Source organism: Lagopus muta, chromosome 2 (genome assembly GCF_023343835.1).
Source record: "Lagopus muta isolate bLagMut1 chromosome 2, bLagMut1 primary, whole genome shotgun sequence".
In the NCBI taxonomy this organism is placed as follows: Eukaryota; Metazoa; Chordata; class Aves; order Galliformes; family Phasianidae; genus Lagopus; species Lagopus muta.
Window position 1 is genome coordinate 74,663,469 of NC_064434.1, and position 15,942 is coordinate 74,679,410.

The 15,942-nt window shown below is 43.5% G+C and overlaps 1 protein-coding gene across 1 annotated transcript; it reads right to left on the reverse strand.

Moving 5' to 3' along the window:
- Positions 1-8,051: 8,051 nt before the first annotated feature.
- MAP1LC3C (microtubule associated protein 1 light chain 3 gamma) lies at positions 8,052-9,853 on the reverse strand. The gene is made up of 4 exons (XM_048935835.1): positions 9,722-9,853; positions 9,589-9,644; positions 9,374-9,480; positions 8,052-8,623 (listed from the first exon to the last, which is right to left on the reverse strand). Exons 1-4 carry the CDS (start codon positions 9,777-9,779, stop codon positions 8,416-8,418), a joined length of 429 nt encoding a protein of 142 aa, XP_048791792.1. The 5' UTR covers positions 9,780-9,853; the 3' UTR covers positions 8,052-8,415.
- Positions 9,854-15,942: the final 6,089 nt, after the last annotated feature.

Here is a 15,942-nt window from a genome sequence, read left to right on the forward strand (position 1 = left end):
ACCCATTCAGCCTTATTCTCCTCAGTCTCACCTCATAATAATAAGCTTTGAACGATACCTTGAAATGCAGTCTCATGGCACTTTTGATAACAAGAGCCTCATTAAACTGCCATACATAACTCTCTTCCCTCTTTCTCCCCTTGTGTTTAAAACCAGGTTCTTTACCCCTCCTCAACTGAAGATTTGTTTCAACAGTACATAATGTGTGCGTGAATGTAGGTTTTGGTGTTTCATAGAGGAAGTGCTTTGGAAACAGGTGCCGACAGAGCCTGGCATGGAAGCAGTGCAGCTTACTGCTAGGATCTCTTTCCAGAGTTTTTCTGTAATAATCCAATGAGGTAATCATCTGATCCCTCAATAGACAACATGGCCAGGGAAGGCAGGAAGTCAAGGCTAACTTTAAGAGCTTAATCTTCCAAATGAGAACCCAAAAGTATCTTTTCAGCTCTTTCTGAGTACTAAGCCATTCTCCTACAGCCACTACTGTTTCAAAATACACTTTATAGATCTTGCTTCTGGGTAGAGAAATTTCTGGAAAAGAAATTGCTGTCTTAGCCTACAGAAACTCTGATGACTTGTTTATGGCACTTTTGGAAAGAAGTTTTGATAAACCACATCTTTTCCAACTGCTCACATTCTTCAGTTTCTCATTTCTTGTTCTCCTTGACATAAATGCATGTAAGGTGTCTGCACTCAGTCAGCTCTGGATCTTATGCATGCAAAATAGTAAGCTTTCTTACAGATTTATTTGCTGGCAAACTGCTCCCTGCTGCAGCTCATTGCTCTGCTTCTCTGGTTTTTATAGTATGACATAGGTACTGCTCTGTAGCTTTTTTTATGTAGTACTGCAGTTAACAAATCATCCACTAGAAAATGGCCATAAAACACAGTGTGACCAAAAAGTGTGACTGTTATATGTAACTAAAGCACACACGAAGCCAAACAATGATCTCCCAAAAAATTACTATGCTGGGAATTACCAGAAAGCCCCACCTAACTTTTAAATGAGGAGACACCTAGTATAGATTAACCTGTATTTGCTTTTCAGTGTTACCAGTAGGCCTGTTCCCATACGTATCAGTTTTTTGCTGCAAGTCATGTGTATAACTCTGCACTCAACAAATGTTTTCTTTCATTTCTCTTATCCCCTCATTAAAAAATAGGTAGAGATTTAGTTTTTCCCTCCTAATGAGCCAGCAGAAACAAAATTAATCTGGTACAGAAAAACTACAGCAGTCTGAATAGGGAAAAAATGCTTGGAAAAAGCATATTTTGAAAAAAAAGCTTTCCAGATAATTAACTGTAAACCTTTCATGTCTGCTACAGTGTTTGACCTTCTGCTCTCCACCTCCCCTGCTCAAGTGCTTCCTGCCCTGTACTGTAACATGGTAGCTGTACCTCTGCAGCCTGTGTGGCTCCAGGCAGCGCTCAGTGCATGCTCTAGTTCTACTGGAACTGCTTCCTTTTATAGAGTTATGAATCAGGCTCGTCAAAACAGCCTACGCTTTTCCACTAGTAAAATTGAAGCCACTCACACATGTTACAGTTGGATAATTTCCAGAAAGAAAACATAAGCTGGAGGTTTAGTATAGGAGCTGAGTTCAAGCCCTGCAGCCACACTCTTCCATTGTCTCTCTGGGCCTTCTCTATAAGCGATGTAGCTTCTGGCTGCACCACATTCATTTTCTGTGCTGGGTCTGGGTGCTTACGAGGGTGTGCAGTATGGAATATGTAGCTCTGGCTCATCAGGCATAAGGGTAGCCCTAGCAAGGTCTCCCCAACTCCAGATAAATGCTTTATCTGTTGAGTTATACAGGATGCTCTGTGAAGCACATGATGCATAATCATGCTCAACAGTAGTTTAATGGACCAGCTGTCTTGGATGACAGAGCCAAAGGATACCTTCCTTTAGGGTCCTAGCATCATCTTCCAGAGCCAGCTATGGCAGCAGCAGCAGTTCCTCATGTCACCCCTGTTTCTTGTAACATGCTCCCTCTGGACCAGCCAGCCCCTTTCTAGAGATTGCTAGCTCCCAGCATTGGAATCCCTATGTGAGGCATCCTCCTTCTTGGCAAAATCAGCTGGGTAAGCTGAGCTACAAAGTAAACCTCCTACATTACCCTGAAGCTAAAACAGTTCCCCTAAATGATCAGTGCTAAAACATACAGCTGTTCTTATTCAAGAAGAGGTTTGACACTTTTTCTATCTCAACCAAATTCACTGGAAGGGAGAGAGCAGTAAAATGACAGTAATGACCTCAGTTATATCCTATCTAAACTCCTGTTCCATATCTGCCAGAGACACTGAGACATAGCCAAATTTTGTGGCTCTAACATCAGTTGAATTACAGTAACAGAACAACTGTGAATTCTCATACAAGTTTGTTACATGGCAACTGAGGGTATGTTATTTATAGTTTTCAGCAATCTTGGAATCCGTACCCAGGTTCTGCACAGAAGGCCTGATTCCTTTCCAAAAAATTAAAAAAAAAAAAATGGGAACAGAAGTCAGTGAGCATGAGGATGGCTGGGAAGAGCTGGGGGTTAAACCAAATACAGCTGCCTGCTAGGAAATGGAGTATTCCTCTTGAGGTCTCTCTTGACAGTTTTGACAGGTTTATAAGCAGGCCAATATAGTTTGGAATAGCAAAATTATCTTCCTAACCCCTGTAGTGATTGGCTTACCCAGACTGTCTAGACAGCACAAATATGTCTGCGCTAAGTCAGTGATCCTCCCCTCACCTGTAGCACAACAGCTGTTTTTCCTATAGATGACTATTTTATTTTGTTGATGACTAATGTATAAAGCTGCTTCCTCAGTCTCTCAGCATTCAAATACACCATTCATATCACTATCTGACTTTTAATTTGCAACCACAGATGCAGCTTTTTAGGGAAAGGAAGGTCAGACAGAGACGGTATCCATCACTGGATATTAGGTTTTCAGTTTCTTAGAGCAAAGGCCAAGTCTCCTTGTGAAGTAGTGCCAGCACTAAGAACAGAATTTCTGTACTTACCATGTCTTCCTTTCAGCATTCTTGTATGCTTTTTTTTTTTTTTTTTTTTTTTTTTTTGCTTCCATTGACAGACATCATTTTATTCAGGAAAAGGCTGTATCCACAAGTGTGTGCATGCATGTTATTTCTCATAACTTCTCTTTTTGAGCTAATGGGTGTAATAATTGCTTGAGTGATGTCGCACTGAGGCTCAGGCTTTCCATTCAGTCACTGGCAGGCTTGTAAAGAACACATGGCTGCAGCTGCTTTGGGTGGAAGCAGTGATACAACTCCTCAACGCTTCTCTCCACTCCGTCCCTTCTCCTCATACTCTGGTTGGCTGACCTAAAGATTTCTCTGCAAATCCATCCGACAGACTGTAAAGTCTTGGCTCTGTTCTTGAGAACTGGAAGTGAGCTGCAGGTCTATCAAGGAGCTCAATCAATGGCAATAAACCTGGCTCTTACTGTGGAATTAACAGCTTTCTCACCTTTCTGACATAAATGGAGTTGAGCAGAAGGCCCAACTAAGAAACTTACCATGCTGTTAAACGCAGAAAGGGAAATCAAGCTCTTGCAGCATTTGCAGAAATAAACACTGCTGGCCAAGCCCACCCTAAAACAAATCATGAGCAGCCTCATAAAGGTCCTTTGCAGCCTCTTCCGGACATGATGTAAGCGTTGAGTGGCCAACGCAGCCCCTGCTGGCTCCCCTCCTGCCTGCTCTGGAAACTGCACACACCCACAGGGTACACTGCCTGCCTCCTCCTGAGGGTCTGCCCTGCTGCACTGCCCTTCAGGTTCCAGAGTCAGTACTTGCTATGGCTTCTTCAGACCTGTCCAGATTACGCTGCTGCTGAACAGCTGTGTGTCATAGGAATGCTACAGTCAAATGCAAAATGTGGAAAATACGAGACAGGGACAGACACAAATGACTGTAGAGGGGAACCTTAAGGACACTGGCCACCTCCATTCGAATTATATTCATGTTTCTCTAAACTAGAGCCAAATTGTTAATTGTCATAGAACCCACCCACCTTCACATACTATGAACTATATACAGACAAGAAGGAAATTGCTATGAAACTAGTGCTCTTAAGGAACAAAAAAAAAAAGCATCAGTGAAAAAAGCTGTGCACAGCAACCACTGAGAAGCATCTTAGAAAAAGCCAAAGTGATTCAGCACATTTCTATAAGTAGAACTTGTTTATTTTTTGCTAATCTAAAGTTTGGTAAGGTTTGGACTTAATGATCCTTCTGGGTCCCTTCCAACCCAGGATATTCTGTGATTCAGAACTATATGAAAAGAATGAAATACCTTTATACATAGCAGAAGTGTCCAGATGTATTTCTCGTACAGTGATGCTTGGAGGATGAGTGTATGGCATTAGATGTTTAGTGCATTGAAATTCATCTTACACTACAACCTATTTCTCAGTCACCCTTCAGAAACCCCTTGTGAGTTTTCCAAAGAAATCTTCTCTACCTTCTTCACTCTATAGCACATATATTACAAAGCACTGTTCTAAAAATGGTTTATCTCCTGATTAAGTCTTTTGGTTTTATTCCCATAGTTTCTATAGGGGCTTTCTTAACAGGGGAAAACAGCAGTGCAACTTGATGATGAAGGTTATTTTCTGTCCTATTATTTCACTTGACTTTCCAAATTTACCATACATAACTCCCTCCCCCCACCCCCTCCCCCCAAAAAAAACACAACAAATCAATTTGAAGAGGAGGAGGATACAGTCTGTCACTTAGTGTGGTTTTTGTTTTTGTTTTTTATCATGAAGCTACCACCACTTGTAAACAGCAGGCAAAAACAGTAAGCCCATCTAAATTCACAAGAATTGCTGCCTGCAATACTTGAAAGAGAAGATCTCCTTTCATTCATTAGTTTTATCCACACAAACACAGTAATTTTAAAATCCGAACAGTTTGGAAAGCACCTGTTGATCCTCATTGCACCAAGGCCCAAGCTGAGGTTACCTTTGCTTTGCAGCAGCAAATGATAATTTGCGCTCTATAAAACATTGTATGCATTTTGTAGGTGTGTGTATGGCTGTAGGGTGTCAGCTGTGACATGAAAAGTCTGAAATTGACAGCTGAATCTCTAGTCTTAACAGGCACAGAAAAAGATTTAATTTCTGGCCACTTGAAATTGAGGTGCATTAGTGAGACCTCTGTCCTTTCCTTTTTGTTTTGACCAAAGCCCAGAGATGGTTGTTTTCTGAACTACTATCATGGTGTCCTCCAGCTGCCCTGATGAGTATTCAGAGTACTTGCAGCCCCCACAGTATGCACTTTTGCATAACCCTTGCTCAGGTATTTTCAGAAGAAAACTGTCCTGTTCACAGAGCAGTCTCTATGCTATTGGAGCGATACATTTCATTAAAGTACCATTTTGTGCAGCAAAACTTCTGATTCTAGCTACTTTTGTGTTCCCCTTTCAATATCACTAGTAATAGCTGTGGTTATTAACACTTGGGCTTTCCAAGTGACTTGGTGAAGTTAAGGAAAACAGACCTTAATATTTTTTCCCCCAGTGTTATTTCTGTATAATTCCACATGGCCAATTGTGTTGAATCACAGCTCCCCCAGTACTCTATTTTACACAATACTCACTTAAAAATTAAAAACCAAACAGAAAAAAAAACCAACTTAAAGGACTCAAAAGGAAGGGCAGATTCAGTCCTTGTTCCACACCCTTTCAATGCCCTTTCAATTAAACTGGCTTAACATTTGAAGAATTTGGAGATAGAATGTTTGACCTTGCAAGGAGCCAAGGTCCCAACCTAACAAGTTACTTCTACAGAGTATGTAGATTTGGAGCCCAAGAACCAAGCACTTCCCAGGCTTTATCTGGTAGTCTGCGGCAAAAACAAAGTATCCTCAGCTTGCTTTCTTTCCTCTGATGCAGATTTTGGGTATTAAAGAACAAGAATCCATATAATAATTGATAAATGAATACACTTTTACAAACACAACCACTATCTCTGCCTTCTCTGTTTACGCTGGTGTTAGATAGGAGAGTGCTGCAGAATTTATTTATGGCAAGCATGCAGTGGTATCCTTCATTGCAAAAATTATGTACCTGTCTCTAATCAGTGCGTAGTAGCTCAGACAAATATTAGCTCTTCAAACAGCAGCTCACTGGAAGCAGCTGTGGTTATCTCAATTGCTTATGTCAGTCATCAGAGCAAAGTTTTTGTGTTTGCTTCTTTTTTAATTGCTGTTCCCTACAGTTCAAAGAATAGTTCCATTCAGAGCTTCTTATCACACCAAGGCAACTCTACCAACACATTAACCAATTTATTTGGGCAACTAATTCCCAGCTTATTACTTTTAAAACTCTTTGAAAATTGTCTTTGATAATTAATCGTACTTGCTTTAACACCTGATAGAAGGGTATGCCTTGTTACTATTACCCAATGATAGAGCTTTACCAGGCTCCTGAGATTAGGCTCTGGGTTCAGCTGGCCAGTTTAAACAGGTTTATAATGATGCTCTTCACTTGCAACTGACCTTCTTCCTATGTTTTTTTTTTTTTTCCTAGATCTCTGACTCAGCCCACTAGACAGCACACAATCTAACATCAATGAAAGCTGGAAGGACCAACCCTTAACCCTTAGCCACTACATTACAAACTGAAGTCAGCTGCCAGACATGAAATTGCCCCAGCCAAGAATCTGTAACGCTTTTCTCTTCACGTACCAAGCATCACACAAGACAGGAAGACAAACACAGAGGAGGCAATGAAGCAAAAATATTAGCTAAGCTCTTAGGCTGGGCAAGAGCCTGAACATGGTAAGACTCCCTCTTGCTTCCTCACTGCAAGATTCCCACAGCTGTTTGACATCTTTGTACAGTGCTCCTGCCAAACAGGTGTCCTTGCATCCCTGAGGGCTTCTAACAAATGACTATTTGCATTCAGTTTCTGAAATGGAAACTGTTTCCATTATGAGTAAAATGGCACTCTATCCAAGTATCAGATTCTGGGATCCCAAAGCTTGTGTGTTTTCATAACCTTATTCTTGACATAGCCTGCCCACTTCTAGTGAGTTGGTTAGGTCAATGATTTCTTTCTACCTGCCCTCTTTCCCCCATGTTTTGCAAGCTGGCAAATAATACCTTCAGTGATGCAGGTGCCCCTTACAGGGAGTACAGTAGCTTTTAGGTTTATAGGCTTGAACCCAGGTATGCTTAAAGATTTAAATTCAGAAGAGCCACTACAAAAAAACTCCTGCATAAGGAAGGGATGTGTGCATGTGCATAATTCAAACACTGTCAACACTTCTTCCTTCAATCCAGCAACTCCTACATTAATCATCCTGCAAATCAATACGGTACTGAATAGAACTATTATAATGCAATAGTTTATATAAAACAAATAAATATAACAATTTGACCATCCTAAGCTGAGGCTTCTGAAGATTAACTGCACACTGCAACAGATTTTTAGATAACCTGGTATTCTGATTGTGCATAATCAGAACATTTACAGCTTTCTGATACATTCCTCAAATATGAAAAAGCCAACTTGCACTGCACTTCTGACTGAACCTCCTGTCAAAAGAGATTTTCTAATTCATTTTCAGGAAGCTTGTGCATTAAATGTATCAGCATGTCACTACCTGACAGTTTTGACATTTTCTAGAGTCGCTGACATACCTCTGTGAGGTACAGCACAAGCACCCACGCTTGAGGCAAGGCTCACTGAAATCCTTCAGCAAAAGAGCCACGCAGGTGCCGATAGGTGAAGGATGTGACTGTCTTACCTACATAAGCCAGACAGCAGAATTCAATAGAAAGAACAGATTCCTGAACACCAACCCGTATTCTAGCACTGATGCAACCCTGCCACTCAGGTACGTCACAAGTTGTTTGTAGATATGAGTCTGCACCTGTGTGAGCAGACTTCAGTTCTGTTATCCCATTATAAAATTGAATGAGTGGCTGTGCAAGCAACACTTCAGAGGCCTTGAGCCCAGAATCCAGAATCATTAGAGAACCTTTTCCCAGAAAGTCTTCCCCCAAATTAAAACTGACATTCAACCTAGTACTTAAAAGCTTCTTTATTTTATTCTTAAGCAACACCTTAAAAAGCAGTTACATCACAAGATCGGTATTGCAAAAAGAAGTGGAGGTGCAGGTCCAAAAAAACAAAAACAAAACAAAACAAAAAAACCAACAAAGCAAAAACAACCCATAGTGCCTTCCAAGTATAAAAATATACACCTAAGTTATTATCCATGGAAAAGTGTACCACCATCTCTGCCTTGAGCTGGTCCTGCCAGCTTTTGGGTCATAACTCCCCAGTACAGAGCTCAAGAGCTCACATTAGAGGGAGCATCTCCGAGTTTCATGTCACAGGCATGATTCATAGAACAGTGGCTTAGCCGCAGCACATAGACCCCAGCATTAGGTTTTATGGTGGCATTCCATAGTTTTCCCTAGGGTGAGTGAGCAGCATCCAAACATCTCCTGGGAAGCATACGTCATGTACACAAAGCCATCTTCATCTTTGTAGTCCCTGTACACCTCTGCCATGGTCAAAGACATACTGGCTAGGCTTTTGTTGTTCACCAGCAGGTAGAAAGCTTGCGTAGCAGTCAGAGCCATCCTGCTTCTGATTGAAGAGGGAAAAGGAAATAAAGGACCAAGCATTAGCAAATTTAAGAAGGTTTCAACCTTACTCTATAAAATACATTCAGCAGAACAGTTGCAGCATTTCTTGTAATAGTTTATGCATGAAGTCATTGCTTAGTTTAACATCTCCATCAGAAAGTTAACTGTACTCAGAAACAGGAGGCTTGCTCCAGGAAAAGGCTTAACTTGCAGGACCATAGCTGCTACTGAGCCTGAGCTTGGGGTTGCCCATTCCTAAGAAGTGCTGAGTACAGCTATAATAGGGAATTTCAGCACAGTTTGTTACACTTATAGTCTGCCTCAGTAGAGCCTCATTCAGAGACTTACACATGAAGACTGGCTTGCAAGAGACAAAAGTGTCTTTTATGCAAGTTAATAACTAGAAAGATGGCTTCCACACACTTTCTGTCATCTGAAAGCCTTACAATTCTCAGCACTCCGGCACAGAATGCCACCCTGCCACCCTTTTGGGAGACCTCTTTGCCAGCGTATTTGTAAAGAACACCTGGAACGGAGCTGCCACGAGCCTGGGTAAGCTGGAGGTGCAACAGGAGCAGGGCAGCAGCAGCCAGAAGCAGAGCACAGCCCAGAACGGGAGCGGAGCAACAGCCTCGCGCCGCTCTCGTCCACCAGCGAAGGGGAAGAGGGACCGCGGGAGCCTCGAGCCCCTCCCCTCCGGCTCTCCCGTCCCAGCGCGCGCAGCCCCGTGCCCGGCGCGCACGGCCCCTACCTGATGATGGTGATGAGCTGCGTCATGGTCAGCTCCTCGGGGACGAGAAACTTGGTTTTGTCCAACAGGGGAAGGTATTTCTCCTTCTGGTATCTTTCAACGATTACCTGTTTAAATTAGAGTCACTCAGAAGCCCCAGCGACGTCCTGTTCCCCTCCTTCCAAAAATACTCGAAGCAGAAGCCGGGAGCCTCCGCCCGCAAAGCAGCGAATTACCGGGATCTTTGTGGGGAACTTGGCCCTGATTCCGGCCACCTCCTCCCGCCGGGTGGCTGCGCGGGAGAGAGCACAAGCGTTACGCGCGCGCCGCCCGCCGCCCCTGTTCCGCCGCCGCCGCACCGCCCCATACCCAGACTCTTGCGCAGCTTGAAGGGCCGCACCGCCTGCACCCCGGGACCCGCCTGCATCCCGCCGCCTAAGGCCACCGCTGCCCCGTGTCTCTTATGGCCCGGCCCGGCGCCGCCCCGCGGAATGGAGGTGCGGCCGCTGCCGGCCCCGGCCCTCCCGTCGTGGCCCGCCCCTCGCGGCGTGCGGCCCGCGCTGAGGAGCGGTGCGCGGCGGGCGAGCTGCCCGCTTCGCCCTCGGCAGCTGCCTTGAAAGTATCAGTTTAGTATCCGTCCCAGCGGTGCGCAACCTGCCGGCTTGCCTGGGCCGCGCCGAGTGAAGAGGAATTGCCTCGGGCTGTGCATACGTACTTTGTACCAAAAAGAATGCCTACTACTTATTTCTACAGAAACTGCAGCATATTGGAGGAGCATACTATTTCCTAGGGCATGTTCTCAGCTATGAAACACCATTTTTCAACAGTCACACCACTAGCTGCATTTTCACCAGTGGTGAACAAGAGCCTGCGTGCTGTGCTTGTAATCTGCCCCAGTGGAGGTGACCGCTGTCACTGCTGCTGAAGTGCACCTCCCTGTGCTCACATCCGCTCTTCAATCTCCATCAGCATTCAGCAAGCATCAATGAATGTCAGTGGCTGCCATTTCCCACATATTGGAAGAGTTCAGTTTCACACCTTTGCTTCATATACACTTCCACCTTAGACACCATTGTGTCAAACTGCCCCTCTGCTGACATCTGTCACACAGCAACAGCATGTAACTGAATACTGGTGGGAAGGGTTCAACCTCTACTGCCATACCACCAGTGTCTGCCTCTGACATCGTGGGACACCATCACAGAATATGAAGCACTACTTCCAGGGCAGCCCTCATAAAATATGTAATATGGTTCATACATGATAGTAATACAACTTTTTTAATCTTTAATATTTTTTATTGAAACAAGACAAAATGAAAAAAGAGAGCAACACCACCATAACACTGGTGAGATACGTGACCTTGCTTGTGAGAAACTAACTCATTGGTGTCTGGTTCACTGGCAGTGGCTGCAGCTCTTAGGAGCTCTGAAGGCATTTGCAACATTTTTGATGAAATTTACTCTTCCTGTGCTTCATCCTTGAAGAAATTGTTCACAGATGTATGTACTGCCTGACAGCGATTACAGGAATAAGGCGTGACTGTGAAGCAAGGGATGTTTCTCTATGGTAAGAGGGGGTTTATAAAATCTGGTGAAGAAATATGATCACCCTGTTGAGTTGAATGTCTGATGGCAGCTCTCTACATTCCATTTGAAAATTTGCAGATAATGTATTTATATTGTCTAAAATGGAGTTGCAAGTATACCGAAACATTGATCTTATCTTTTTTTTTTCAATCTCAAAACATATTCTCACATTCCTTTAGCAAAACAGAAAGCATGGCTGCATATTTTTTCTGTTCGCAGAACAGAAAGCCAATGTATGAAAATGCATGAAATTATTTGCATAACTTGAGTTATCACTGCACTGTACCCTCCCCATGCCCTGGTTTCAGCCCAGACAGTGCTAATTGTACATCAGTGTTTGCTTGTTGCTGAGTGATGGGTGCACACCCAGGGCCAGACTGGGCTGCTCAGTGGGGAAGAGCTGCTGCCATGATGGCGCAGGGTGGGCTCAGGATGGTCTGGGTTGGTCATGTGGCCCATGTGCCACAGGTTGGACATGCCTGACCTATTCCATCTGCCATGCCAAAGGCAACTGGGAGCTGCTGAAATTTGTGAGTGAAGGTCTGCAAGTGTTGGTCTCGGCTGCTTTTCTAAGACAAAACCAATAATTGTCACTTTGCGTACTCTTACTGTCAGTCTTGCAATGTGTTCTGCAAGACTCAGTTGTCTGTTCCTAGTTTTCCAATTGAAGGAGAATCTCAGCTCTCATTTAAAAATAGAATTATGTTTGTAGGCTCAAGGACCCTCAAGGCCTTTTAACAAAGTGTTGTGTAACACTGGACATGCCTTCAAGAACCAGCAACCAGCAGGTCATTATGAGTAGGAGCTTCTTTACTTAAATGTGTGTGCAGTCGTCCTGATTTCCAGCCACTTTCCAGAGTGTACCATCTAGTGCTGAGGTCAGGAGCACTGCTGAGCCGTCCATTCCTCCCCTGGAAGTGCAGGTGTCCATCACAGCACAGCTCCCCAGATGGCACTACAAACTGAAGTGTGCAGAGAGGACAAGGTGCGTTGCTCAGAGGAGCTGCTAAGCTTGGGACTTGGGAGGGGAGCTGAGGCAGGCCTTGGTGCTGCCAACACAGCTCCCTGAGGGGACCCTCCCCAGGGTAGACCTCCCCACCTGAGCAGAAGAGCTCCAGGGCTCCTAGTAGAGCTGCATGTGGAGCACACAGGCTTGGTTCCACACAACCACCAAGCACCTTGTTTCCAGAGGGATGATTTCCTTTACAAACACAGCTGTTTGACAGAAAACTGAGCGAGAGGGGGAGCTGGAGAAAAGAAATTCCAGTGAGATTCTCAGTTATGGCTCTAATTTCTACTTCAGTTTAAAGTGAGTGTAGTTAGCAGGTGCCTTGTGTTACATCATCTGGAGGCAGAGAGCATGGGAGGTCATCTGTGTGTCTGCATAGCACCTGTGCTCACACTAGCATCTAATTATCCAAATTCAGACTTGAATGTGGGATGTGTTCCTTCTTCTCTCCTTTCCCTTGGAAGTTTTTCTTTCTTGCATGTAACTAGTGAAGCAATTCCGTGCAGTGAATGGAGTTCTCAGAATGCCATACTGAAGCAGAAATAGAAGGATGAAAGGTAACTGTTATTTTTTTTATTTATTTATTTATTTTTTTAACCTGCTGAAATGCCTGAACACTGCACTGATAGGAGTCCTGTAAGTCTATGGACTTTAAAGAAAAAGGTTGGCCTGTATTATTGAACCCTATGTCACTGCCAAATTTATAGCTTTTTCTAGGTTGTAGCTGTACAATTGAATGTTGATCTGTCTGTTGTCTCTAATAAAGCGATCCCAGCCTCATTTACCTACACGTTTATGGAGTCTGGCTCAGAAGAAGTTAGCTTAAAGGCTGCAAAGAAGGAGCTTATTTTTTTGCCTTGTTCCATTCCACCCAAAGGTGTTAAAAAATCTGTCTCAAAGTATCAAGGTGCTTCAGGCAGGTAATTGTTTTTCCTGGGTAAGAGGGTGCAGGGTGTCAGAAAAGTGAGGATTTTGCAGAGTTTTGGTTTCAGTGGTAACCAGGGAGCTCCCATGAAAGACAGAACCGCAGTAGCCTGAAGTAAGCTAGTAGAAGCTTTCCAGGATAGAACAAAACTTGGTTTGTCTTAGAAGTGTTGCTGAGCTCTGAAGTGATACTGCTGGAGGGGAGCAATGAGGCAGTTAGTGACTGAGTAAATGCCTGCAGGCTTTGCCTCCTGACCAAGTGAGGGGAGCTTCTGCCATTTCACTGATTACATTGGCTCTTGAACTTTTTCATCCTGGTGTTTTGGTATATATTGTTGTTTTTCAGAGATGCAGGATGAGGGATGGGCTCTAATGTAAATCTTTTCTCTTAGACTGTGCAGTTCTATTCATGCTGGTGTTGCTCTGACAACCATTGAGATTTTATGTGTGATTGCACTAAAAATTTTAAAAAGCTATAAAATTTCTGACCAGATGCCCTCAAGCAGCTGAATGTTGCATGTTAGAAATCACATTTCCTAAGCTTTCCAGTAGCTCCTGCAAGAAGAATGAAGAAATATAAAGTACAGACTGCTTGAGCAGGTACAAGCTGCTTCAGACAGGTCTTAGCCCTGGCATGTCGCAAAGGCAGGATTAAACCACATGTTAACCTGTGAAGTGTGGCTGTGCACGAGCATCTAGTTGCAATCCAATGGATCTGTAACTTTGTCTTCCCCTAGTGCCAAAATGTGAGTGTCAAATACCTCTTCTAATGGGGAATTCTCTTTGAGCTTTGTGAATGCTCCTCCTTTCCTGCTCCAAAGCAGAAATTCCAAATCATATTTCTGTAGCATGTATGACAGTTTGGATGATGTTAGCTTGATCCACTATGGCTGTGGTTTGGTTATTCTAAGCTCTGTAGCAACAACACAAATAATTGTAGAAGATGCTGAGGGCTTCTGCATGACTTTATTGGAATCTCCTCCACCCTTCTGAAGTGCTTTTGGATCCTCAGATGTGTTGTATGGCACAAAACAAGCTCAGAGGCAAGTGTCTGCAGGAACTGCAGTACTGCTTTCAGGTGCGTATGTGAGCTGCTGTGGAGCTGAAGATCAAGAGCTGCCTCTGCTGACCAGAGGACTGGGATGCTCTGCTGCTGGCCTGAGCAGCATAGGCAAATGCCAAGAGGCTCTGGCCAGGATTTTGCCAGTTGCAGAGAGCATTCAGCTGAAGTCCCTGTCTGTAATCACATGACAATCCTGCTTTGGAAGCCTCTGCAGTGCATTCTGTGCCTGGGTACAAGCCCAGGGTTCAGAGTCAGTTGAGAGAAAAACTCAGTAAATGGAAAAACATGGACTAATTTGGAAGGGATTTGCGCTCCACTGGAAATGATTCACTCCATGTTACACGGCAAAAGGCATCCTGGTACCCCATAAAGTGATATTAGCATTCCTTCATCAGTCAGTGTGCAAGTGTCAAGTTAATTCCAGTGCAGCTCAGCTTGGATGGCAAACGAAGCATTGCCCTGGTTATAAATTGCATCCAGCATTAATAATCCTGAATACAAACTGATATATAAGTGAGCAGCCGAAGTTACTTGCAGAAGGCTCAGAACGGGTATATGTAGGCTCAGAACTTAAATGCAAATTATGCAGCACTGGAAGGACAGAGATTTATTTATTTAAGCAGCCTAGCTCAACAGGAAGAAAAATTGCAGCATGATGTTCAAGGGAAAAAATGTGAGCTGGCAAAATGAAGGCTTATTTGTTGACTGTGGAAGTCTGTGAAGATTTATGTGTAGTTATCTTAGATAAATGTTTTCATGAAGGTTGTCTATATGTGAAAATTGAATATTTGAATCAAGAGGGTTTTGGAAAACCCTGAAGTGGTCAGGCACAGCCTGTATAATGGTTTTTAAGAGAGCCATCCTCAACAAAGCTACGTGAAAGGCATCTTTTGCCTCCCCTTCTACAGCTCCTCACCTGCTCATTCCTCCTCCTGTGTCACAGAAGCAAACCCACGATCTACTTCTTTCTCATGATCCTGAAGTAATTGCATGCCAGCAAGTAGCTTTCTCTCCAAATTCATGAGTCTTTCTACTGAAAACTTGTTGGAGTGCTCTCATGTTTCAGAGGATGTTTAGTCCCATTTCTCAGATTGATGGTCCAAACTCACCTGTTAATAAGGCTCAGGTCATGAACTGAACCCTTCTCAAAGTGCTGAGATGTGTTTAAGAGTAACTGCAGTATTTCTGGGTTGGTTGACTTGGGGGTTAGATGTACATTTGGCTCTTTGTCTCCTGATGTTTTTAGCCCTTATATTGAACCTCGGTCAACTATCTGCCTTTTAGTGTAGCCATAAGGGTTAGAAATGAGTTCTGTTACTTTTAAATGAGAGACCATACAGCTGTTCTGTATCAGAGCTTCGGACTGTGAGCTTAAAATGTCTGATCTGCAAAAGAAATTTCAGTCAGACTTATTTCATCTTCTCTCTGTCCTACCTGTAACTGTCCTGTGCCTGTGTGCAGCTCATTTCTGTACTGGGTTGCTGCTTTTGAAAGGCTACAGTGCTGTTGTCAGTGCTCCCCATGATGTACGTACAGTGCCCTGGAGATGGCAAAATTCAAGTAGGATTTTGCTATGATGGAGTAGTTTCTTTATGCAAGTTTTTTATTTTGACATATATTTTTTGACCGTTGTATCCTTCATTTAAAGATTTTGAGACCTTTCTCAACTTACTTCTTATTAATTAACTAATTAAATTTTTAGCCATATTGAGAGAGTGGAGCAGGCGGTGTTACGGTGAGTTATTCTCAGTTCTTTTTAAGGTATTTACCGTGTAAGTGCTTCCATTTTAGAAGGAATTTGAGAAGAATTTGAGATCTCAATTCTCAATGTTTTTTTGCAAGAATTGCTCAAACAGAAGATTCTAATGGAGAGGTGGCGTAGGCTGGCCAGCCTTGGTCACATTCCTTGCACGTGCACCTCTGATTTTCTATCTGCGGTTGTACAGTAGTTCACTGGTATTCTCTCCCTCAGAGGTTGAGCTTGAAGTCTAAATTGATGCTAAAA